General features: G+C 41.9%; 1 protein-coding gene across 1 annotated transcript in view; it reads right to left on the bottom strand.

Moving 5' to 3' along the window:
• Nucleotides 1–5,379: 5,379 nt before the first annotated feature.
• The window catches only part of MRVI1 (murine retrovirus integration site 1 homolog), a 96,164-nt gene continuing 74,293 nt past the window's right edge, over nt 5,380–27,250 (bottom strand). Inside the window, 6 exon segments of the mRNA XM_006885414.1 lie at nt 5,380–5,623; nt 9,712–9,846; nt 11,363–11,482; nt 20,359–20,423; nt 22,827–22,931; nt 23,453–23,502. Of these exon segments, the coding sequence (XP_006885476.1) occupies nt 5,380–5,623; nt 9,712–9,846; nt 11,363–11,482; nt 20,359–20,423; nt 22,827–22,931; nt 23,453–23,502 (719 nt within the window).

Raw genomic sequence — 27,250 nt, 5'->3', positions numbered from 1 at the left:
CTCTCTGCTCTACCTCACAATCGAGACATCCGGATTTCCCTGCTTTCAAGCTTCTGATTTGTTAAGGTCACTGAAGGAAATGAGTGACATCCCATGGTCAGCCTGTACTTTATGGGTAGCTCTCTGGAAAATTTAGCTAATGCTGACTCAGAAAGCACAAAATGAGGAAATCAGATAGCACAGTACGAACTTTCTCCTATTCTGTGTTCTCATACCACTCAGCATTTATATTCTAGACCCCCCCCCCTTCATTTATCCATTCCCAGCGGAAGCATGGCATTTTCAGTCTTCTTGTGGGTAGGTGAAAGATCTAAGAAAAAGTGATGCCTTTAAATTATGGTGTTGATGAAGAATACTGAATATAGCATAGACTTTCAGAAGTAAACCCAAATCTGCCTTGGAGGAAGTATAATCAGAATACTCCTTCAAAGAGAGATAGTAAGACTGTGTAAGGAGAGATCAGCCACCTGAGAAGGACATCACTTGGTAGAGGTCCAGGAAAAAAGAGGAAGACCTGACTGACATGGACTGACACAGTGGTTGCACCATGACTGTGAGGCAGGTAGAGGGCTCGGTGGTGCTTCCTCCTGTCATACCTTGGATGGCTGTGAATCAGACTCAGTCCTGATTGTCAGGCCAGTCACCTGGTTAGAGATGTGCTTTCTAAATCAGATCGTTAGATAAAAGCTACTATGCACTATTATTACGAGCTCTGGTGGCCTAGTGGTAATAAGCTGTACTACAGTCCAGAAGGCATGTGGTTCAAACCACCAGCTGCTCTGCGGGAGAAGGATGGGCAGTCTCCTCCCGTGCAATTTACTGCCTCTATAAACCTGCTGGAGGGTCAGCTGTGGGTCGGTTCTGACTCGACAGAATACAACAGCATGCACTATTACACTGGCCTTAGAGACGTTGATTTCTTGTTCTCATTATGTTGGCAAGTATGACTGTGCAGACTAATAGTGCTTCAGCTGTAGGCTGAGGAACCTGAGGAGAGATGTGTCAGAGGTGATGTTTCTTCAGGATTTGCTCTCTTGGGCTGTGCTAAACTAAGAATGTATTCCTGCTAAACTAAGAATGTGTTAAAGATGGAGAGGAAGATGCACCACTCTCACCCTCAATGTTTGTATTGGCTTGAAAGATATAAACAATAACAACACAGGCTGTCTCTTCCTTTCGAACAAGTCTTTGTAATGCGATACCTATTCTTTGTCTAAAAATGAAATAAAAGACTTTAAAAAAAAAAAAAAAAGAACCAGTGTCATGACCCTGAACAAAGACAACACAGCGATGGCTCTTTCTCTAAAGCAGGTTGAGCAGGGACTGTGCTTCTCAACCTTACACAATCAGTGATGTTTTTCCTCAGTGGCAGAGCTTTTGGAAATGGGGAAGAATAACGCTAATGCTCATTCAAGTGAACGAGGGCTGATTTACCAGGACTGCCCCTTCATGCTGTTCCCCAATCCACTGCCCCACTGCCTCACTTGGGACTTCCTTTATACACCTGAACTGTCTATGCTGCTATAGGTGATTCCTTCTCAAATTAAACTAGACATGTACAAAAATGCATATTTAGAAAACATAAAAGGGGTGGTGTTAGTCTTTCTTACAAAGGGCTCTGATTTTACAATAGCAGTCACCGTGAGGGTCCTTTAGTTATGTTCTCTGTACTTAGGATAAGATAGGTAAAAATACAATTTTGACTTTGCCTTTCTCCATTAATAAATGTGAGATATCTTTGCTATGTATGGCTTTTGTGTTTGCTTGCTTCCTGCTACTTCGTTGTCAGCCAGAGATGTTATTACAGCATTCCACTTTTGAGTCAAATGTTCGGGTAAGCAGTATAAAAACCAGCCCTGAACCACAGTTTTCACATGCTAAAATTTTCTTTCTTGCTTATGTCACGTTCATTGTTGTGCTCTTTGAAAGCCCAAGCTTCTTTCTAATGGTTTTGTCATCTTCTCTGGCCTCACAGTCCTCAACTGAATCCTCTGAATTGAGTGGCAATGAGAGGAATTTTTTTATGTATGAAGTATGAGGCAAGAGCTTGTATTTAGGGAACCAGATGGGCTTCATCAGGGTTGAAATAATTTTGCCCTTCAGTTCCATGAAATCAGGAGGCATTTGGCTACTGCCAGAGGTTTGGAAATGTGCTTTATTTTCAAACTCAAGTATGTGACACTCTACAGTTCAACATCAGCACACCCATGTGAAGGTTAACATCAGGAACCAATAGCCGATGCTACACAATTCCAACATCTCCCTCTTTGTTGACTCTGCCGAGTTGTACATGGGAAACAATACATAGGCTTTATGGTGGGCAGAGTGAAGGTCCTTTTGGGTGACAATGACACAAACACATCGCTCTACAATTGAAGATAGGTACCCAGATTCCTAGGGCAAAGCAGAAATGTCAGACTTCAAAGGCATTTTTCTTCAAAGGGGAAGTTCTGTTTCAGCCCAATGTCATTATTAGAAATTTAGGGCCATTTCCCACCATTTCAATACTGCTTTGACAACAGCTCAACTACTTCAAATTGATCTTTGATTTTCAGAAAATAAATACCCATTAGTACTATTCTTCAGCAATGCCTTGTAAATGGCTACATCTACATAAGTGCTCTTACACTCAGCCCTCCTTACCCGCAGATGGAGTGAGGTGAGGCTCGGTGTCTGGAAATACTTGCAGGCCTTTCTCCAGTGCCACTGAGGTCCAGGAACTCACAAGGACGTCCTCTCTGGCTATTGTCTGAAGGAGACAATGGCCTGCTCAGGCTGATCATTCAGGTTAAGATCGGACACTGCTGGCCTGGAGTCCAGGGTCACACTTTGTCTTAACCCTGAGGGCCTTATGTAGCTAAAGCATCTTCAGTTATTTCCCTCCCACTGGGAGAGGCAGAGCAATCCATCTGTTCGTCTCCGCTGTCCCTCTGCCTCGCTCTGCACCTCTTTACCTTAACGGCACATCCTTGGTCAACCTTGGCTGGGACTTCCCTCACAGTGGCTTTCTAGTCACTGCAAAATAGTACCCCTTAAATAGAAACACTGGTCCATGTCTTTATTTTCCATTTTATTGTGATCTGAGTGAACATTTAGACGTGCTGTTTTGAAATGGTGTCTCTCAGAAGGGAGTGATTACATCAAGCTTAATCCTTGAGCTTCAAAATGGTGTGGCTTGTCTGGTCTCTTTTCTGCTCTTTCACAGAGGAAATGGAGATTAGAAAAAGCTGGTGTTAATAACAAGGCTGCTTTACTCATTGTGATGCTGGTTGTGATGGTGCTCGCGTGGAAAGCATGCAAAATGTCCTCGGCTTTCGGTTTTCTCCTCACTACCCTGAATGATCCTCCCAAGCATCAGCCACCATGTGAGGCTCTTATCCAGAGATGGCTAAGACATGGTTATTTACCTTTGAGAAAAAATACTGGAGAAGACAGGCACATAAATAAATTACTGTAGCATGCTGTAAGAGTCGGTAGTGAAAGTGTTTCAACAGTATACTGGGAAATACAGAAGAGGGAAGAGGGTGTACCCTGTTATGTTTGCTGCAATGAGGACTGTGGAAGAGGATTGTTTTTGCACTTAGTCCTGAAGACTGAAAGAGAAGTGGCTAGAAAAGAATGGTTAAAAACATCCCCAAACCAACCAAAACCCATGAGAGGAGCATAGGACTACGAGAGGAAACAGTTCAGGACACAAAGTAGTCTGAAGTGGTGAAGGGCCACTTTGGGAAGGGTAGCAGGCTGGGAGGCGATCAAACCAGAGGCCACGGTCAGAATCTGAGAAGTTTGAAGCCAGGTGAAGAAGGTGCGTCTTATCCTACAGGTGTTACTGAAGGATTTTAAGCACAGAATGACATTCGGAGATTTTTGCTTTACAAAGAACACCCTCAAGGCTCTCTTCTTTGTGAAAAGGAAGCATGTGGGTCTGGAACATAGACATCTAGTTAGAGGAGAAAATTTCATGTTGGAATTAAGAGCACAGCCTCTGGAACCAGATTGCCTGAATCTGAGCTCTAGCTCCACGATTTACCAGCTGGACACCCTTGGAAAGTTACCTGGTTTTGTGGCCAAGTTTCCTAATTTGAAAAAGGGGAGAGGACTACGCATCTCATACTTTATTGCTACTTGTTGACTCGTGGATATAGAAATGTTAACAACAAAAATAATCTTTTAAAAGGGAATAAGACAAAAAGAAAAGCAAAGTCATAACAACAAAAACCAACACCTCCCGTGTGATATGAATAAGAGCTGACCAAAGTCAGTGACAGTAAAAGCAGAGAGAGAAAACAGTTGGAGAGGGAGTGTGCTCCCTCAGCTTTATGCTCAACAATTAACAGTGCTCTGAAACAAACCTGAGTTGGAAATCCTGTCTGAAGTGAAGGGCTAAGTGAAAAGGCACACTGGGTAAGTGGGCACACAGAGTAAGACTGAAATGGAAAAGAAATTTTTCTTATTCAACTGAGAGGTGGATTAATCGTTTTCAAGAGAAGAGAATAAAGTGCTTAGAGTTGGCATTTGAAAGCGAGACCAGTAAGTCCATCATTGAAGCCATGTTTTTGTCAAACATCTGGAATCCACGTGGAGAGCTCCCTGAATACAGGTGCTTGGTGACTACCTCGCCTGTGGTGACGCCCTTCGGGGTGGGCTGACATGCATTTTCTTTAACCAGAACACACCCCCACAGCATGTTTGGAGGGTTGTAGGCTTTGTGCACATGCAGTGTGTACATAGATGTGTGTGTATATATATATATATATATATACACACACACACACGCTAGTTCACATCTTCCCATTTCAACACTGCACTAAATTCAGCTTACATATTTTTTTTCAGAGAAATTTTCCTACTTTTTAAATTTTGTTTTAAAATAAACTCCCATTCTAAAAAGTAGAGGGGAAGGTTGAAGGATAGTCTGTGAGAATGAGATAGGGAAGGGGAAGATAAGTCACTCTGCAATTCCAAATTCCAGGTCTGACCCTTAGGGATCCTTGCTGGCCTTTATGTACAATTCTTTCTGATAATCAATGGCAAAGAAGAAAAAAGAAGAGTGAGTTTTTTATTGTCTGCCTGGATGAAGGTATTCCCATTTTCCCTCGCCTCTGAACGTGGGGCAGGAGGCCCTCCCTTCAGTTAGAGTTCCTTGGGGAAGTTGATGTCTTCATCCATTAAATGCTTTCCCAGAGCAATTTTATTGATCTTCCAAATGCTTCAGTTACTGTGTCTGAGTATCTCCCACAGAGGTACTGCATGTGAAAAGAATCCTTCTTCACTCCCCTGTGGGACTGAAGTGCAGCCACACCTGGGCCTGACACTGTATTTGAGGAAAGGTTGGTAGGCTGGGGGTACTGAACAGGACACTGGTCAGGCATCAGACTTCTATTGCTCGGTGGGCTGCTCGTGCTGGAGTCCTGAGCCCCACCAGGAGTCCCTCTGGGCTGCTGAGCAGGTGGCTTTTCCAAGGGGGCTGTCAGCCTGCTCCACACAAGAGCTATAGGAGTTGTAGAGCCCCAGCACAATAGTCAAGACCAGCATCGCCGCAGCCATCATCCAGATCACTTGCCAGTGCTGACACAATTTGGGATACATGACTTGTAAGAAACGAACCAATTCTTCAAGTTTGCTGTCAAACAAACAACAACAAAAAGTGGAGGGTTTAATATATGGGGTGCACATAGACCCAGACCCATACTTCTCTGTTTGGGGATACCTTCTATGCTGTCTAGAGTTCTCAAACTTGGCTGCACAAAGAATAGTAGAAATTATTAAAAAGTGTTAGGTTACTAGAATAAGAATTTCCAAAGATAGAGTCTAGAAACCTATAGTTCTAAATTTTCTCCAGGTACTTTTGAGGCACCAGTACACAGCCTTGATGTTGGGAGCTACTCATGTAGAAGACTCTTCAGTCTGATCATTCATTTATCCATTCACACATACCCTCAACACCTATGAGCTAACCATTGACATCTGCCCTCTCCTAAGCTCTCTGCTAGGCTCCAGGATACAAGGTTGGCTGATTCCCATTCTGGCTCCATCTATCCAGGGCCAGCATCTTTTCTTCACTTAGTTGAATCAGTGCTCAGTTTCAAATGTCAACGTGATTTCAGCTTCCATATTCTTTCTCTATTTTTGCAAAGAGTTGCTTTCTATGTTTATTTGCTCACTGTTTCCTCCTCCTACTCCAAGGTATTTTTGTAAATTCTCAATGCTAATTTTTTACATACTTAGATACTTGATGTGGTACTCTTTATTCTAAACCTGACTATATCCATCATGGAAAAGTCAAATTATATTATCAGAAAACACATGATGTTTGGTGACAAGGGACAAGGGGTTGGGCTAAGCTCAACAGCTCATTTCAAAGCACCCTTGGAGCAATCACATCCCTGGCAGCCTCCTGTAAGCTCCTGATGGCTTCATGTGTTTTCTCATCCTGATCACTCTGTTTCTTAATTCCTTCCTTCACCTCCTCTTCCCATGATCTCCCCATCATTTTCTTTCCTTCTTCCTTCTTTCTCTTTCATCTCATTCCTTTCTGTCACTTTCCCCTCAATTTTGGCCTCCTTCCCTTTTCCTCTCCTTCCTCTCAACTTCTCTTTTATAATTTAGTAAAAATTCATTTTTACCATTCTTTTTTTTTTTCATTTTTACCATTCTTAAGAGCTTTTTGTAGCAGCAGTGAAAACCTCCATTAAACTGAAGAGACCTTGGCAGAACAGCTAAATATATACATCCAGCTGCTCAAGGATTGAGAGGACTTTAAGTGACCAACCTAGAATGCACGCATGCAGCCTCAAAACAGGAAGGAGAGCTGAGAGACCCCCAGCAATGGTGAAAATGTGTGTAGGTCAAAGATGAGAGGAGTGGTTATTTCTCAAGGTCCTGGAAAGCTCGAAGATGAGAGGAGTGGTTATTTCTCAAGGTCCTGGAAAGCATTGCACTAGAGAGTCAGCTTTGAAGCCATAGAAAACCCAGGAGCCAGCTCCCTATAAAACCAATAAAATAAGACCTTTCTTATCCCTTAATCTCCACTAACCCTGGAGAGGTCATATATGGCGTTAGTAAAGCTGGGAGTGGGGGAGTGTTGTACAAGTGGAGATCTGGGAAAAAAGCCAACCATGTGCCTGGTTCCCACTTGAGGCTTATTTCCAGGAGGAGGAATGTGTAAGTGTATGTGAGTGTGTGCGCGCGCGCGTGCAGAAGCTTGATCTTTGTAAGAAGTTTGGGCTTTTGATATTTTTTCAGAGGCTTGTCATTTAAATGAAGGAAATGAAATTATTTTGATATTACTAATAAGAGGACTACTGTTTTCTGAGAGATATAGGAAAAGTGAAAAGGCCTGTCTGGATACTGTTCTAGCCCCACAGGGCAGGTCTGATCAGGTGACAAGGGCAAAGGCCACTTTGTGTAATATTTGTGTAATATATTACACAAATGTCCGAAGACTCTGTTCTCTATCTTGATATGATTATTAGGTTAATTTATCCAGAGTTCATTTAAAGTGGTCCTCAAGAGAGTAACACATAGAAAAGATTATATTATTATTTATCATAACAGAGAAGAGATTCAGACAAAAGGCCTTTAGTATTTGATGATGAATCTCTTGAATAAGATGTTAGGCCAATGTTTTAAAAAGGCACTAAATATATCTATGGTCAACTGATATTCGACAAGGAAATAAAACCTATCAAATGGGGAAATGACAACTTCTTCAGCCAATGGCAAAACTGGACTAATATTTAATAACTTTGAACCTTGTTTCTTAATGTGTACCAATACTTCATGGGGACTTATATTTGAGTGCAGACACCTGGAGGCAACTACATGCTAAGGAAGTCAGGGGTGGATGGAGATCACTTGTCATTAAAGACAACAGTTCCAGGGGCCAGTTTGACTTAGGTCACAAATGAAGGTGAGACCCTGTAACTGTGACTGGGACGGTTACAAGACATACTATACTGTCCCGAGGAGAAGATGCGGCCATATTTCTGGGTCTGGAGAGATAAAGCCACACCCCTGTGCAGGATGAGGATTCTTCTGAGGGTTGTGGTCATGCCTGGGATTAATAACAGGTACAGCCAAGTGTGGGCAAGGTTGGAGAGAGAACGAGGCCTCTCAGGATCAATCAACTCTTAGGTGATGAGTGTTAAGGTTGGCCATTGGCATCTACTGATGACCAGGAGCTGGGGAGAGAGGACCCTAAGCAAAGCTCACTTTCCCTGGGGTTTTGTGAAATGGACAGGAGCCACCAATCAGTCATCTGTGATTGAACCAGCTAGATAAGAATGGAGCTCTGTGCTTTGTAAACCAGACTGTTTATATTCCATTTACTCTCCCTGTTTATTTATCTTTTGTTCTGTCTCAGTGTTTGGCACTATTAGAGGTTCCAGCGTGTCTTAGATGTACTCAGGGGTCAAAAGAAAGAATTTTCTGAGGCTTGGGCTTGACTTCATTAAATGAGGGGAAGGAAGGAAGTAAAGTGGCCTAAAAAATAAGATTAGAAGCCCTCCTAGATAGTGGTCACAATGGAGAAAGCAGGATCTGGCTGCTTAGAGGAGATCTGCATTTTCACTGATTGAACGTGGAGGGTCCTCTCACAGGGAGGTCAGTGTATCCCTGCACAAGTCTCTTTAACAGTGAGGGCTCTTCTGCAGCTCTCCAAGCCTCTTCTTCCCTTGAACAACGGAGCTGACCTGTGCAGGCTGAGACTCCTCACCCTCGCTGAATCTCCCGTCTGGGCTCTATTAGTGTCTCCTATGTGCTTTTCCATTTTCATTGTATATATGTGATTCACGGAGTTTGCCGGCAAAGAGGCAGGAGCATATACCCCCTCAAGTTCAAAACATGATAAGTAATTGTTCATTTTGGCTGGAGCATCTCTATAACTCAGGGTAGCCTGATGGATCTGAAAACAGACTGGTAAAAATATTTCAAGCTTTCTATAACCCAATTTTTAAAGGCCAAACTTCGAGACAGATTTGAATGCATTAATGTAGACAACAGGGCAGAATGTATTAATTTGGGGCTACTGATTTAAAGTCCAGGAAGTATATACCTCTTTTCTAGGGACCAATTTATCCTGTTCCTAATCATGTACTTATATGAGCAGTCCTTGCCTGGACCAGGCTATTTCTATTAGTCTGTATCCTGCAAAGCAGGTAGCACCACAGGTCGAGAGCTGAGTTTGTTTGCTTTCCCCATGTGTTCCCTCTCTGTTCTTGTAAGAAACCCCTCTCGCACTCCAACAAAGCTCCCCTGGCCTTGGCTCTTTTATGGGGAGAGATGAACTAACTGTGGCTGTTGTGTGTACCATAGAGTCAGAAGTGACCCATTGCTGACCTTCCAGCGGTTTTTAGAGGCAGTTAATCACACAGCTGGTCCAGGAATAGTTTGAGTCAAGATCCCTCACCCTTTCCCAGCTCTTAAGAGCTCCAGGTTCCTGTTATTTTACCCTTAACCATGTCTCCTCCTCACGGCCCAGCTTCTGCAAAGGTTCCATTATTATCTATTTTTGGGTTTTGAAAGTTATTTTGCCTCTGTCTCAACATGAGGGCCCTCTTGGCTTCTTTTGGTTCCTCACTTGGGCCCCAGACCCACTGCCACCCTGGACTGGTGTTTCTAGGAATTTTGTGCAATTAAGTGAATTGTGACCTACTTTGTCAGTGGCAACTTTTGGCCTGCTAACCGGGACTCCAAATACAGGCTCCCTACCTGCTTTTCTCATCCCTTTTCTCATCCTCAGTTTCTTCTGCCTCCTCCGGTTCCTCAGGACTCTCACTCTTGTGGTCTTCCTCTTCTTCTTTCAGGTCTTGAAGTTCTTTAGTTTTCTTTAGACCTTCTTGGTATCTGGAAGATAACACAGAACAATTTCTTCTGGAAGGCCAGCTTCAGGGCACCCTTTTCTGAGTTCCTACGGGAGGGGACTTGAGCACCTCCAGTAATTACGCACATCCTTTGGTTTTCACACAACAGGAAAAATCTGGGAAACTCCACTGAATCCCAAGGTGGCTCATGTCAATACAATTTCCCTTCACTCCTAAGCCTCCTTCCTGTTTATGTGAAAATGTGACAGTGACAAAACCGACAGGGAAAAATGTGGGTGCAGGATCTCCAGACTGGGTTCTTATCTAAGCAAGCATTCAGTAAAGCCAGGATTGCATTTGTTCTCTGTGTAATCTTGCACTTCAGTTTCTCACCTATGAGATGGAGTGGAGGACACACATCTCATGGTACTGAAACATTCCGAGGGAGGACTAGGCACATGGAATAGCTCAGAGAAGGCAACACTCTTTCTCAAATTGGTTGGCTAGTTTTGCAAAAGCGCCAGGCACACAGCTTGGCCTCAGAAGGGTGTTACCCATCTCACAGGCTTATTGGAAGTTTTGCAGAAGTGCTAGGCACACAGCTCGGCCTAAGAGAGTGCTCAGTAAATACTTATAAAGCCTGCTGTGATTGTTGTTGTTGTTGTTGTATACTGTCAATTCAGAACCAATCCACAGCTGACCCTCCAGCAGGTCTTCAGAGGCAGTTTAACTGCATGGGAGGAGATTGTCCATCTTTTCAGAGCACCTGGTGGATTCGAACTGTGTGTCTTTGGGATGGCAGTACAGAAAACACAAGAGCCTTTTCAAGAGAAGCCCTTGTACTATCCGTTTCTCAGGATTAATATTACTCTGAACAGACTCTGCTACCTTGCGATGCAGTTGAGTGTTATAGAACAACAATTTGGCTGGGACATTGTCACTACTGCATGTGAGGTCCACTCCGAAGCCCAGGGTTCTGTGTAGAAGGTCTTTCCCTCACAAGTCACAGGGAAGGGAATTCCAGGATGAAGTATCTGCTCAGGTATCTACCTTGTGTCTCGGACTTAGCCTTGCTTAGTGTGCTATCTGGTCGGTAATAGGCAAGTGCCAAAGGTGCCGCTGAAGCATAGTTAGAGAAAAGGATGGTCTGAATTTGAGGAGACTTCCAGTTAAAGGAGTCAGGGATGACAAGAGCAATTCTACAAAGCAGAGGAGCAGCTGCTTCTGTACATTACTGACTGTAACTTGACAGACATGGGCACGTGCCAGGAAGCCTTGGGCACCTCCTAAAGGGACTTAGCCACGGCCCTTGATTGCTCCAGTGGCTTTCTGCCCACAAATGGAAGCCTGTTTATTGCCTCACTGTATCCTTTCACTCTGCTTCCTTCTGCTTTTCCTGTGGAACAGTGTTTCTCTTTCCTATGTAGTTCTCCACTGGGGCAACAAGGTCCTAGGGCCACTCGTAACCTCCCTAATGTCTCTAAGAAACAGAAAAGGCCATGGGAAGGCATCTTCTATGACCTGCCAGGCGGCCCCAGGGGTGACCAAGACTCACTCACCCCTTGTTGTAAGCTTCTTCCTCTATTTTGGCCTTGGTCTCCTGGCTAATCTCCTCCAGGCTGCTTGGGGTCGAGATAGGAGCAGAGACTTCACAATCTGGGTCCCCATTTGTCTTTCCACTGGTGAAAAGAGGAAGGTACAGGGAAATGAGCATCTGAAAACAAAACATATCTTTGACCCAAGTCCTGATTAAAAGTGAGGAAACTTAAGTTCTTTCAGTAGCTTCCAAATTAATTTCATTTCTTCTACTCTGAGACAAGTTTTATAAAAGCCCATAATTACTCCCTGTGGGTCTCAAGATAATAAGCACTACACCATCTCGTCCTTTTCTCACGCTCCCACATCACCTTTTATTCTTAACCCAAGATATTCTGTCAGCAGCTGGACAATTATTAGAGGTACACAGCTCTAAGATGAGCAAGATGGAGACAAACCAAACCATTCCACATCATTCCATTCCTGTAGTATAACCTTTTATTTCATGACTCCTGCTCATTCTTTCAATTATTCATCGACTACTGACTGAAGCGATATTCAATGTGCTGAGGATATATTGAAAAAGACAAGACACAGTCCTTTCTAACATAGGGCTTATCAGGAGAGAAACAGAAAAAAGGAAAGAAAAAAAATCATGTAATTCTAAACTGTAATATATTTTTATGAAACAAACAAACGCTATATATCAACAGAAAATACCAAGGGGAGGATGTATTTAGATGGAGTGGCCAGGAAAGGCCTCCTTGAGACAGGGGAATTGAAGCACTGATCTGGAGAATGACAAGAACTCAACTGCATTAAGAATGAAAAGATCGTACCAGGTAGGGGGCCTGGGGCATATGAAGCCCTGAGACATGGAAGGCAGTGGGATGTGTGAGGAATTGAAGAGAGACAGGGGCAAGAGTTAACTTCTGCACAAAACAAATTTGTAAGTCTTATGAGTAACCCAAGTGGAGATATGAAACTAAGTAGTTAGATAAACCAAAGTGAGTCAGAGAAGAACTCTAAGCTGGAGATACACATTTGACATTATCAGAATGCAGATAATATTTGAAGTTAGGGCAATCACTTAGAGAATAGTATAAAAAAAGAACATGACCTAGGGCCACCTGTGGGGATCTCTGCATTTAGATCAGCTGAGAATAAGGAGCCTTCAGAGAAGACTGAGAAGTAACAGCCAGAGAGGTAAGAGGAAAACCAGGAGACTATGGAGTCTTGGGAGCCAACAGATCATAGTACTAAAAATAGAAGAATTAACTGCACCACTTACTTATGACAGTCTGTGGAAGACAAAGGTGTTAGATTTACATAAAGAGGTGCTTTCTGGAGCTAGAGGGAGCCAAGGAGAGGTTACAATAGGGTTTATAATGATTGTTGTTATGTGTCATCGAGTCACGACTCATAGCGACCCTATGTACAACTGCTCTGAACCCTGCTTTAACTTGGGCCAATTTCACTGTCTCGGACACTTCTACCTCTATTACCCCAGTAACTGAGTCAATCCATCTACTCCAGGGTCATAACGATTAGGAAGGGAGAAACAGAAAGACCAAGATGCGTAATATGACTGAAAAAGAGATAAAGGAGTATATTGGGGGAAATATTTAGTGGAAAAGGTTAGGTCCTTAGCTGAAAGCCCCTTTGAATGTGGATGCTCCAGTAGAGTTGATGAGAAAAAATTGAATGACCAAAAGGACAAAGTCCTTAAAAGGGGAAGTAAGGACAAATCTTAGAAAAATGGAGACACCTTTTCTTAGTTATAACAAAGGGAGAAAGAAGATGACAATGATGGATTAGACACTTGGCAAAGGATTATCTGTTTGAGAACAAGAACAGGATTATTTATTTGGATTTGCTCAGTGAAGAGGGAGACAAGGCCATCTGCCAAGAGAGGTAGAGAGACCTGGCAAGGGTTGAGGGGCAAGGAGAAATGAGAATGGGTAAAAAGCCACGTAGGATACTGGAAAGCAAACAGACTAGGGAATCATAGCAGGGTTACTGGGCAGCAGCTACTTGAGTGGGGGATCATTGATTTGAAGTAAGCATCCTGGTGATCATGCCTTTCTACAGGACCCACAGCTCACCAGGGATCCAGAATCCCAGCGGGAATAATACCGTCATGAAGAGCCCTTAAGCAAAGCAAAACCAAGACCAGTTTTAAGCTTGACTCTGAAAGATCTCAGCTGACACCCTCCCCTGACATCCCAAGCGAAGTTTACAAGTGAGATTTCTATCTTTTCTTCATTTTTGGCATTCATTTCTCATGTCTTATTTTTCTCCAGACCTTGTAAAATTTACATTTCATCAGGCTAGAAACCAAAACCCATTGTGAAGAAGAAAGATAGCCCTCTAAAAATACCAGCTATTCATAACATTTCTCTTTTTGCAAATTACATTATACACTCCCTTCCACGTGACCTTTGCCTAATGTGCATTTTTCTATCTGTCCAAATGATTAGAGCAGTTCCAGCCGAGGCATGGGAAGTAATTCTTCTGTTAAATATATTTATATAAAGAAATTAAATATTGGCACCATATCTTTCATTCGTTTTTTCTACAGCTGTCAGCTCTTACTGTTGTTAGGTTCTGAAGAGTTGAGTATGACTCATAGTGACCCTACCAACAACAGATCTGAACCCTGTCCTATCCTGCACCTGCCTCAGCATCTCTGACACACCTGAGCCCATTGCTAGAGTCACTGTTCAATTCATCTCATCAAGGGTCTTCCTCTGTTCCACTGACCCTCCACCTTTCCAAGCATGATGTCCCTCTACAAGGGAGCTCTGGTGGCTTAGTGGTAGGAAGCTATGCTGTAATCCTCAAAGGCAAGGCACACAGTTCGAATCCACCAGCTGCTCTTCGGGAGAATGATGGGCAATCTCCTCCCATGGATTTATTGCCTCTGAAAACCCACTGGAGGGTCATCTATGAGTCAGTTCTGACTCAACAGCACATAACAAGCAGCAAATTATGTGAGATGAAGCTCTGTCATCTGTCTCTGAGGAGCATTCTGGCTATACTTCTCTAGAGGAAACTTAATTTTAAACATGTTTAAAAGAGGCAGGAATCTATCTGAGGCAAATCTTGGATTCAAATCTCAACTTGTATACATTCAAATAACTTTCTTGAACGTCAGAATCCTCAACTGTAACTGGAGATGATAATATGTACTTGATGGTGCTTTTAGAATTAATGAAGGTATGTAAATAAGTTTTCTGGAATATTGTGCTCAACACATTATATCTATTATTATTGTTGTTATTGCTAGTAAAATTATTAAGAAAATTTGAAAACAATTTGAAGTTTCACCAAACCTGATCCACAAAAAATTCTGATCTATAATAAATTATGAGATGATTATATCTTCAAAGGAGACCTATATGTGTTATAACAACACTTCAGAGTCAGTAAAAATCTCAAAGTGAATGGATTTAAAGTTGTATTAAATACCAAATGAAAGTATAATTAAGTTTACATAAATTGCTGTAATAAATTTCTCAAGAACATGTTTGTGCCATAAAATACACATGTACCTTAGGATTTTGTGACCCAGTGACCATAAACATGTCTCTCACTAAACTGACGTTATTACAGTCTAGAGACTAAAATTCTTTCCTTCTAGACATGGTAGAGCCAAGCAGCCCATTTCACTAATTCTTTACCATAAAGATCTGTCTAGTCGACACCCTCAATATGGGTCTAGAGCTTTGGTTTGGAATACACTTTCACTTATATTCTCTCACATCCTCCTTTGGTGATAAAAAGAACTTACATTTATCCACTATTAATTATGCATCAGTATTGATTGAGGCTCAATGTCAAGAAGACAAAGATTCTCACCACTGGACCAATTGGCAGCATCAGGATGGATGGTGAAGAGACTGAGATTGTTAACAACTTTAGTCTGCTTGGCTCCACAGTCAACACTCTTGGCACCAGTAGCCAGGAAATAAAAAAACATATTGCGATGGGAAAGTCCGCTGTTAGGGACCTCTCCAGGGTACTGAAGAGCAATGGTGTCACTCTGGAGACTAAGGTGTGTCTGATACAGTCTTTGCAATCACTTGTTATGCATCAGAGAGTTGGACAATGACTAAGGAGGACAGAAGGAGAATTGATGCCTTTGAGCTTTGGTGCTGGAGAAGAGTATTGAATGTACCCTGGACTGCCAAGAAAACAAACAGATTCATCCTTTAGAGGATTAAACCAGGCCGCTCCTTGGAGGCAAGGATTCTGGGGCTTCGTCTGACATACTTTGGACATGTTGTAAGGAGGGACAGGTCCTTGGAGATGGACATCATGCTTGGGAGGGTGGAGGGACGGTGCAGACAGGAAAGACCCTCTATGATGTGGATTGATTCAGTGACTGGGGTAATCGGGATAGGTGTGTTGGAGGCAATGAGATTGGCACAGGATAGAGCAGGGTTTAGGGCTGTTGTACATAGTGTTGCTATGAGTCGCAAGCGACTTGACGGCACATAACAACAATAATTATGCATCAAACACTATGGGATAGTTAAGCCAATAGGGTAGGGAACATGTTGTTTGCAGTTTGATAGGTGATAAAACCAAACAAGACTCAAAATATCTCAATATGTCCAAGATCACATTGTATGTGGTACAGTTCAAAACACATCCAGGTTATCTTCTGCCCACGTTCTTGGATGGACTCTCTGCCACCCAGAAGGAATGTTTTCCCATTTGACAGATGTTGTTGTTGTGCCCTTGAGTCGGAACTGACCCACAGCTAACCCTCCAGTGGATTTTCAGAAGCAGTAAATTGAATGAGAAGAAACTGTCCATCCTTCTCCTGCTGAGCAGTAGGTGGATTTGACTCAAGTGCCTTTGGGATTGCAGCGCAGCTTCTTACCACTAAGCCAAGCCCAAATTCAGGTATGTTAACTGTTTGCTGGAGTTCACTCTTGGTGTTTGGCTGGCCCTCCTGGTATATATTGTCCTTGGTCTTCTAACTTCATATCAAAATGTGCTTTCTACCTTTCCTTGTGTTTTCCCTTTAACTAGAAGTCTCTTCCCAGGGTTCCGAGGCCTGAGAGTGGTGTGAGACAAGAGTACCTACTGAGTGAACCCATTTCCACCCTTACACGGAACTATGACTTCTGTATGACTTACTATGCTGACCTTTTAATGTGTGTGAAGTGGGCTAGGAAAGCCTTTCTCAATTCATGTGAGGGTTAAGGTGGAAAATGGGAGAAGATAACATACATAACAATTTTACTGAATATATATATATATAATTGAAACAGCAAAAACCCCAACAAAGAAATAAACAAAATTTTACTGATATATACACTGACGCCTAGACTGAGTTTTTAATTCCCTAAATATCTGCTTGAAGGAGCCCTGGTAGCACAATAGTTAAGCACTTGGCAGCTAACTGAAAATTGTGTCGTTTGAACCCACTGATTATTCCACAGGAGAAAGATGTGGCAGTCAGCTGTTGGCTTCCATAAAGATTATAGCCCTGGAGACCGTCTGGGGAAGTTCTGCTCTCTACAGAAATGTTACAGGTAGGAACAGACTCAATGACAATGGGTTTAGTTTTGGTTTAGATATGGATCTAGCTGCCTCAGAGTCCTCCATGACTCAGGAAAAAGAAATACCTTCTTCCGAATGGAGCCTCAGCTCAGGTTCCTTCCTTCCTTCCCTGTATTCTCTGTTTAAAAGTTCTCTCTCCCTATCTGGAGACTCTCTCTATACCTCATGACTCAGACACCAGGAACTTTTAGGTTTTGTACACATACTTATCTCTCCAGCTGATAGTGAGCAAAGGAAAGGGACTGTTTTTGTCACTAAGAATGTTGTAGACACATAATAAGTGCCTTTACATAGTTTTATGAATTGTTCTTATGTACTGTTGAGTCAGAACCAATCCATAGCTGACCATTCCACAGGTTTTCAGAGGCCATCGTCTTGAACATACCATGGACTGCCAAGAAAACGAATAAGTCTGTCTTGGAGAGGGTGAAAACAAGTTTCACCTTGGACACTAGGATTTTGAAGCTCTGTCTTACACTTTGGGCACGTGGCCAGGAGGGACCAATCCTTGGAGAAGGACATCATGCTCAGAAGGGTAGAGGGACAGCACAGGAGAGGAAGACCCCAGTTAAGATGGATTGATGACACAGCAACAGGGGCATTGGGGGTAGGTGTGTAGGAGTCAGTGAGACTGGCTCAAGACAGGGCAGGCTTCAAAGCTGTTGTAAATAGTGTCGCTATGAGTCATAGGCGACTTGAAGGCACATAACAACAACAACAATAGTCACACAGGAGAAGATTGTTCATCTTTCTCCTTTGGAGCAGCTAGTGGATGCAAACTACATGGCTGCAGGTTGGTAGCACACGTCCTTATGACTTGGTCACTGGAGCTCTGTCAGAGTTGTCCAGTTGCACTGAATTCGCTGTGATTCATCCAGTGCCAGCCTCTTAATCTTGTAAAATGGGCAGGTTCTCTCTATAAAAGGCTACTTCCTGAGAGGTTGATGTTTGAGTTGGTCTGAGGAATCTCTATTCATGGCTGTAAACTGGGAGCTAAGCATTGCCTGTGCCCACCCCTTTAAACTTGTGGGCCAAACTCTCATGAATCGCTGGCAGCTTTTCCAAATCTGAAATTCTGTGAGCTTTCTTTCTGGAATGAGTCATTAAAATGAAGCTTATTGTTCTCTAATGTCCACTGGATCAAAAAATGTTTGCCTCTCTGCTCAGTTCTCAGGGAGGTGGAAGACATTAATAAAAATGCATTGTTAGAAAGCTAAGTACATTAGATTATTTTTCCCAATGGTAAATATTTAAAAGTGACCACATTTCTCTCCAGTGAACACATCTTACCTTCTTGGGCTCAGCAACATTACTAAGCCATCTTTTTTGCCATGGCTCTTATGCACCCCAACCCTGGAGACATGAGTTAGAAGAACTTTTTTGCCCCATAACTCAATCTCAGGCTTCTGGGGTCCATGACAAGTTAATTGGAAATTAGTGTGAGTTGTCACTCACACCAGAATATTATAAAAATCCTTGGTATCATAACTCTATTACTAGTCCTCACTTCTTGACACTTGGGTTCAAGACTGCTGTATTTTATTCTCATTTTTGTGCCTCAATTTCTCCTATTTAGATTATTTCAGATTCTTGAAGATCCCTTTTTGGGTAAAAGCTCTTATCTCACTTGGACACTGGTTCTTCAGCATACAGGCTCTGTCATATCCATGTCTATTGGGGACATCTGCTTTGCCTGGCCCAGCAGGCCTCAACAGAGAAGGAGGAGGAGTTGGCATACCCAAAGGCAGGGTTTAGAGAGGGGATGTCTTGGTCAGACTTGGGGTCTGCTATAGTGGCTAAGGACTTGGTTACTAACGGAAGGGTGTAAACTGAGCAGCTGCTATGTGGGAGAAAGACATGGGGATCTGATTCTCTAAGTATCACAGCCCTGGGAACCGCTCTGTTTCTGCTCTGTGTTAGGTGGTTGGTATGAGTTGGCATCAATTAAATGATAATGAGTTTAACAGCTTCTCACTCTGAGGCTTAATCAATTTTGGAGAGATTCTGAGACCATGAGCTAGCACTGTGACTCCAAATGGTTGTTAATATTTCACCCCATCATAATTTTAGTAGAAAATCAGGAGAACAAATAACACCCTTCAAAAGTAGAAGGACCTGTAAGCTTATAAGAGACAGGAAAGGAATTGCTGGGGAAACATCAAGACCAATATGGGGTAAGTGAAAGGTTGGTGACTTTGTAGACTGAGAGAAGACACAAGGCTTATGGGCTGAGTCTCCAGATGGAGAACTTGGGAATCAAGTGTACTATAAAAGGGTCCAATGTTGACAGTCCTTGCCAATAAGGAAAATTATTATAACAACAATGAAGAATGAGGGACTAAAGCTGTCACAAGGCAAGTAAAAAGGAAGAATAGAGGTGAATGTTACCTCAAGTGATGAAAGACACAAGGGGGAGTTCTGAGAGATGGCAGCTGTGATCCAGATGCTTCCCATCAAATAAATGAATAATTTGAAAAGCAAGTTATGGAAGTGTGGAAGTGGCCTGCCTTTCTCTGGCTGAAGATGAAAAGACTTGCAAATTGCACGTTTTTGTTGCTTGCCAGTTAGTCAAAACTAACTGTCCATAGCTCACCCGCTAGCGAGTTTTCAGATGAGGTAAATTGCATGGGAGGAGATTGCCCACTCTTGTCCCTTGGAACAGCTGGTGGATTTGAACACATGCCTTTGTGATTGCAGCACACCTTCTGACCACTAGTCCACCAGAGCTCCATACAAATTGCACTGAGACCTAGCAAAGTTAGGAGAAGCAGAAGCTGCCGGTTTCTAATGCAGTGCTCTTCCCTTTACTACTTCCTAATAAATAGCAGCACGATTTTGCTCAGGTATTTATCCTTGTAAAAAGAAGTTTCATGGAGAGCTGACCCTCTCTCTAACTCTAAGACCACAATGGCAATCCATTTCCCAAAGCCTGAGATTGGTTTAGAAAGGGAAGTTATCTTTTCCCCACCAAAGCAACAAGAGGGAAGGCTGATACAAGACGTCTGGGTTCATTCCTAAGAAATATGGCCCCCTTTTTCCTGTAGTTATTGTCATGTCTCATGGGATACCTAGAACTGGCAGTCATATTCTGTAAGTCTGATGATGAAGTTGTCATCACAAGTAGGCAGAGAGGCAAAGAAATGGTCAAGAAAGAGCTGGAGCCCTTCTAAACTTAAGCCATTTTGGACGGGGGCTTTCTTGTATCTGCAGTTTAAAGAATCCAAATCAATAGAGGTCTTCCATCTCAGCCACAGCATCTTCCCAGTCCAGTAATATTAAAACCCAAAGCGGAAATCTTTGTGAATACCAGAGTTCTATTTATTTCTCCTAAAACTTAGTTTGTTTTCCATTACATTTAGAGGTGAAAGTCAGAGGAAGGGGCTGACATGGGGATATTTCCCTCAGACAGCCCTAAAATAAAGAGGAATATCAACAAACTTACTTTTCCAAAAGTGCAGGCAGTGCAGGGGTGACAGGTAGGTTGCCTTTTCCATTGCTTGTTTCCGACTGAATGGAAAGCAAGACACAGAGAATTGAGGGTCAGTGCTGAAAGAAGCAAGGGCAGCCAAATCTCTAGTGACTCTGGGAAAAGGCCACTGCTCTTTCCTTCCCTTCCTCGTCCCCATACTTTGCAACCTGCCTTTGAGAACAGACATTGGCCTCTTTCTGGCTTCCCTAGTCCTTCTTCTGTTAGAGTTCTGTCTCTCTGGGGCATATATAAACTGTACCTTTTCCACTTCTGGGTGTCCTTTAGCTAAGAATAAAGCTTATATATTTTCAGACTCCATCCTTGAAAGGAACAGCTGTACCTTGTGTACCAACTATGAATGCTAACCTGTCTACCAAATGCTCGTCCTATGCTCCCTTTGGAAGGGAACATGGATACATTCATGCAAAGCAATCACTGCCCCAAGAGATACAGCTCCAAGCACAATTCTCAGAAAAGACCCAAAAACTCAACTCATCAGAAATTTCCCCATGATAATAACCTTCACCCATCTTCTATATTATTTTATTGCCATTAATTTGGTTTAAATAATGGCGCTCAGACTTGTCTGCATGTTAGAATTATCTGGGGGTGTGGTCCTGGGGAATGAGTGTGAGTTTAATGATCCACTCCAGAATCTTGGGATGAAGCCTGAATATATAACATTTTTAAAGTTCCTCAATTTTAATGTACAGCCTTGGTCAAAAGAATTATCTATTATTATTATTATTATTATTATTATTACTACTATTATTATCATCATCATCATCATCTACCTTGTTGTTTTGTGCCATTATGAACCAACTCATAGCTGACACTCTAACAGGCTTTCAGAGGAAATAAATTGCATTCAAGGAGATTACCTATCGTTCCTTCTCCCGTGGAGCAGCTGGTGACCTCGAACAGCATGCCTTTGGAATTGCAGTACAGCTTCTTGCCACTAGGCCACCAGAGCTCCCGATAATATAGGAAACAGATCTGTTAAAACACACTAACTAGCTATCCATAGCCTGCTTTTTAAATTTTCTTTTTCAAATTGTTTTGTTTCAGTACATAACTTGGGAGTTAAGATTGGTCTCATAGATAATGGAAATGTTTGAGAGATCAATGAAGTCTAAGTGTGATTATTGTTAGCTGGCAGAACTTAAATATATTTTATCTATAGGTTATAGAAGGGAGCTGTGGTGGCCTGGTGTTAATAAGCTGTGCTGCAAACTAAAAAGCACGTGGTTAGAATTCACCCGCTGTTCTGTGAAAGAAAGATGGGCAATCTCCTCCTGTCCGATTTATTGCCTCTGAAAACTCACTGGAGGGTTAGCTATGAGTTGGTTATGACTCGATGACACACAACAGTAACATAGCTTATATAATCAAATTGTTCCCATATAAAGTAAAACTAGTTGTAGTTTAAAACCACAGTGATACTAATTAGAGGAGTTTTAGGTAGGAATGGCCTTTGTTAAAAAATGGAAATGGGTATTTCTATGATTATTAGTAATAAATTACTATTATAGGAATTTAAGCCAGCACTGAGAAGGGAATAAAAAGGACCCTTTTTTACCACTGCCCAGAGGTAATTATCACTTTTCCTGGGCCTCTGGTAGTGCAGTCTGTTGCATTGCTAGCCAAAAGGCCATTCACTAGCATTTCAAATCCACCAGTGGCTCCCGGGAGAATGATGGGCAGTCTCCTCCTTTTATGATTTACAGCCTTGGAAACCTGATGGAATGGTCACTTTGAGGACTGACTTGATGGCAGTGAGCTAGAGTTTTTTCGTTGAGTTTAAATATACTTTCATAATTTTTGTCTACATACAGAAACACTCTTATTTAAACTACAAAAGAAGCTGTGCCCTGTGTATGGTATTTAACTTCCTTTATTAATAATAAATACTTATTTTAGAATCTATTCTTTTTAGTGTCTATGAGCAACATCCCATGCAACTTAGGGCCTTTGAAAACTCCCTGGAGGGTCAGCTATGACCTATAAGTCAGTTCCAACTCAACAGCACACACCAATAACAACATATGAAACCACATCACAGGGACCTGTAATTTAGTCTCTTATTGACTATTTAAGTTGGCTTCCATTATTTCATTGTAATAAACAATGATGCAGTGAACTGAGGCAGGAAGACATTGGCTAAGGAATAAAAGGCGCTAATCCACCTTGGAGGACTGTGTTTTTAGCATAAAAAGGGGTGTGAAGAATATCCTCTGGAGTTGCCAATACCTTGTTCAAGGACACTGAATGCCTCTTCACAAAGCAGTGGAAGATGTGTCACCTGGGTCTATACCAGCTTTTTGAGCTCATACACCAGATTCTGTTGACCTCCTACTTCCCATCTACATCACTCCCATCATGGTGCAACTGAAGAAGAAGTAGGCAGAACACAGCCGAGAAGCAGGTATCATGATACTCACCAGGACTGGTAAGGAGGGGATGGATGGTGAGGGAGACTGGCCAGGCAGGTTCAGGGCATTAAACTTGGGAACCACGGCTACGCTGACCCTCCGGCGGGGCATGTTCTATGGGAGAGAAGTATCCAAGCCTACCATGTTGAAGACAGCAACAGCCAAAGTTCAGAAGGGCTTAATGGTGCCTACTTGTTCCTAACACTGTAATGACCTTTACTGCTCATTTTTATTTGGGTTGATATTGGAGTTGATATGGGGGGTTAATGTGAAGGATGCAAACAAAGATGATGGATCTGATTATGGTAAGTGGTCTCCCAACAAGTTCCTGTTTTAGCTTATGATTTCCTAAAGAATTAACAAAAAGTGATCATACAGTCTCTGGGTAGAAGTACCCATTGCTCTCCATAGCAATATCAAGGCTTATGGGCTATTTCATGTTTAAGGGTTGTATAGCCAGGGAGATTATGAACAAGTGAGGTGAAATGTCAGAGGCTGAATTAGTGGGTATGGAAAGCTGCATAGAAGCTCTCTGTGTGGTTCTCCATGAATCCAAGAATGAACGATTTCTTGGCTGACTGTGGAAACTTCTGTTAGATCCTTCTGGAATCCCTGTACTCCTTGAGCAAGCATACCTTTCCCAGCGTGAGGGACATGGACCTTGCTGTGCGAGGGATCCCATCATCTGCAGCAGAAAGGAAGAGAGAACAGAAGTCAGGTAAGCTTTCAGATTAGGCTCCAGCAGGGAAGAGATAAGTGGAAACTAAGCAAAGGTCAGAGCATTGGGGATATTGAGGTTGGCACTTCACCCTCGGAGACTGTACCTTCTGTGGATTTCAGGGTTCTTTTGGACGGGACCTTTATTCTAACACCTCTGAGTTCTATACAGGAGAAATCTGGGTTTTGGAATTCTGATCACTGTTACAGTCTCTGGGAATCACTCTGAATGATGTGAGAAAACTACTCAGAGCAATTTCAAGGATTACTGATCATTTTATATTCTTTCAAAGAATGCATGCTCAGAGGAACTATGAGCAAAGAAATGTGATATTGGTAAAGAATAAACTTACCAGCAAAATTTGTTTCAATATGTCACTTAGAATGCTATGTTATTCATGTACAGTGCTTAGCACCACCCTGGATAGTGCTGTCACCAGGAAACAACTGCATTATGTGAAAACAAAAGTACCCACAAGCTCAGTTCAGCTTGATTTAGTTTGACCAACATTGTCTAGTTCATACAGTGGTCTATCTCTCCTGTTCAAACAATATAGGTTTATCTTTTGAAAAGCAAACAGATGAGAATCTCTATTAACCAACTGGTTTAAATGCTTTATATTTTGCATTATTACTGACACTTTTGTTTTATTTCTACTATCTTATTTTTTTATAACTTGGCTTTATTCAGTTTTTCTAATTGCTACCCCACTGATCTAGAAGCTATATAGTATGTCTAATCTTTAGTGCAGCCTTTAAGCTTTTTACATGTTTACTTGACTTTAAATGTAAAATTAATCAATATCTCTAGTTTCTTCCTAAATAAAACTTAGGACAATAGCACGAGTTTAATTTCATTTGTTTCTATAGTTCCAAATGAATAATTATGATTGTTATTTTATATAATGAATGCTTGTTTAGATACGTTTGTAGATGTCTGTAATGACTACTCCTTGTTATATCCTCATCCTTTCATTCTTCCTTAAGACTCTCCTTTAAGAGAGTCTCCTTTAGCAGACCCTTGGGCAAAGATCTGCAAGAAGTAAATTATTTTAGTTATTATCTCAAAATGTCTTTACCTAACTTTTAGCAGCAAGGACCAGTCCTTGGAAAGAACTATCCTTTGGGAAAGGTAGCAGGCCAGAAAAAGAGAGCATGATCCTTAGTGCGATAGACTGATGCAGTGTCTGTAACAATGGACTCAGGCATCTCAGGCAGAGAGTGTGAGGACGGGGCACTATAGGACAAGGTTCAGATCCATGGTTCATAGGGCTACATGGAGTCGTATGGCTCAGTGGCTCCTAGTGACAACAACCCTGAAGTCTTCATGCTAGTTTAGCTGTATGATACTCATTATGTTAAGGGTGATTTTTCTCTCAGCTTTTTGAAATAATACTCCATTGTCTTCTGGTACCATCTTTGCTTTTTAAAACTGTAATTTCCTTGTATTATCTGTTCTCTGTAGTTGCTTTTAAGCAACTGTTCTCTTTGTTTTTTCTGTTCTGAGGAGTTATGGCAGCCTATGCTGTAGGGAGTGGTGCAGCTAACTCAAAGCCACACCTCTCCAACAATTTAAATCTATCAGCTGTTTTGAAGAAGAAAGATGGACAATCTCCTGCCATGTGCTTTATAGTCTAGAAAACTCAGTGAAGGTCAGTTATGAGTTGGTTCTGATGAGTCATTTTTTGTTTTATGTTCTGTAATTTCTTTGTTGTTATGTGCTGTTGAATCAACTATGACTCATAGTAACCCTATGAACAATAGCTCTGAATCCTACCCTCTCCTGAGCCAAGCTCACCATCTCTGTCACGCCTGCTCCCCATTACCACAGTCACTGTGTCAATCTATCTCATCCAGGAACTTCCTGTCCTGCACTGACCCTCTTCCCTTCCAAGCGTGATGGCCTTCTTCAAGGACTGGGCCCTTATCATGCCCAAAGTATATGAGCTAGAGTGTCAAAATCCTTGCCTCCAAGGAGCAATGTGGTTTCACTTTCTCCAGGACTAACTAACCTATTTATCCTCTTGGCAGTCCATGGCATGTTCAGTACTCTTCTGCAGCACCACAATTTAAAGGCTAATTCTTGTGTCATCCTTAATCATTGTCAAGCTCTTAGATGCATAGCAAGTAATTGCAAAGTCCATGGCCTGGATCAGGTACACCTTGCTCTCTAGACTGACATCATTGCTATTTAGGACTCTAGAGAGGTCCCCGATAGCAGACTTTGCTAAAGCAACTTTTTTTCTTTTCTTTTCTGACTTCTGGTGCCAAGAGTATTGACTATGTATTTGAGCAAGATGAAATTGTTAACAACGTAAATAATTTCTCTATTTATCATGATGCTGCCAATTGGCCTGGTTGTTAGAATCTTTGTTTTCTTGATGTTGAGATGAAATTCATATTGAAGACTGCAGTCCTTGATCTTCTGAAGCAAATGCTTCAAGTCCTCCTCAGTTTTGGTGAGCAAGGTTATGTAATTTGTATAATGTAGGTTGTTGATGAGCCTTCCTCCAATCCTGAAGCTACAGCCTTCTTCATAAAGTCCAGCCTCCTAAATGATCTGTTTCATGTATAGATTGAAAAGGTAAGGAAAAAGGATACATACTTGATGCACTCATTTCTTGATTTTAAACCACATAGTGTTCTTTTGCTCTGTTTAGACCACAGCTTCCTGGTTTAGACAGAGCTTTTGCATAAGTATAACTAAGTGTTCTTGGATTCCCATTCTTCTCAACGTTAACCATAATCTTTTCTGATCCACACAGTAAAATAGCCTTTGCATAGTCAATAAAACACAAATAGATTCCACTGAAAAATAATGAACTCATGAAATATTATACAAAATGGGTGAACCTGGAGGACATTATGCTAAGTAAAATATCTCAGTCACAAAAAGACAAATACTACATAATGCCACTGTTGTAAAGCAGGATTGACATCAGGTTTGGGGAGAAACTAAGAAAAGAGGGTATAAGTAATGTATACTGCATTGAAACAGATGAGGGAGAGAACTGTTTGACAGGAATATATGATTAGGTATTATTTTCATGAAAAAAGTCCAGAATGAGAGCTACATGGTGGAGTGGACTGTGGAAGGGAGGGTTGTTACAATAATGAAAGGATTTCCCCCCCCCCACTTTTCAAAGATAAAAACCAACTGAGGGGGAGGGGTGGGCAGGGAGGAAACTGTGTAGCAATGAATGGATGGATATCCAAAGTCTCTATAAAGTTTCATTAAAATGTCAATTAAAAAAAGAAAAAACCAACAAATAGACATCCATCTGGTAATCTGTGCTACTCTCTACTTTCAGCCAAGATCATCTGATATCAGCAATGATATCTCTAGACCCACAGCCTCTTCTAAACCCAGCTTGTATTTCTGGCAGTTCTCTGTTGATGTATTGTTGTAGTGATTTTGGGATAATCTTCAGCAGTATTTTGCTTGCATGTAGTATTAATGACGTTGTTGTTGTTGTGTACCGTAGAGTCGGAACCAACTCATGGCTGACCCTCCAGAGGGTTTTCAGAGGCAGTTAATCGCTCAGGAGGAGATTGCCCATCTTTTGCCTGTAGAACAGGTGGTAGAGTTAACGATGTGCCTTTGGGATTACAGCACAGCTTCTTACCAGAGCTTCTTCTATAGTGTTTGATAATTTCCACATTCTGTGAGATCACCTTTTTTTGGACATGACAATAAATATATATCTCTTCCAGTC

This window comes from Elephantulus edwardii, unplaced genomic scaffold, assembly GCF_000299155.1.
Source record: "Elephantulus edwardii isolate Elephantulus edwardi_28Jun2011 unplaced genomic scaffold, EleEdw1.0 scaffold00044, whole genome shotgun sequence".
Taxonomy (NCBI): domain Eukaryota; kingdom Metazoa; phylum Chordata; class Mammalia; order Macroscelidea; family Macroscelididae; genus Elephantulus; species Elephantulus edwardii.
The sequence above is the reverse complement of the archived record's forward strand: the minus strand, read 5'-3'. Positions and strand labels throughout refer to the sequence as shown.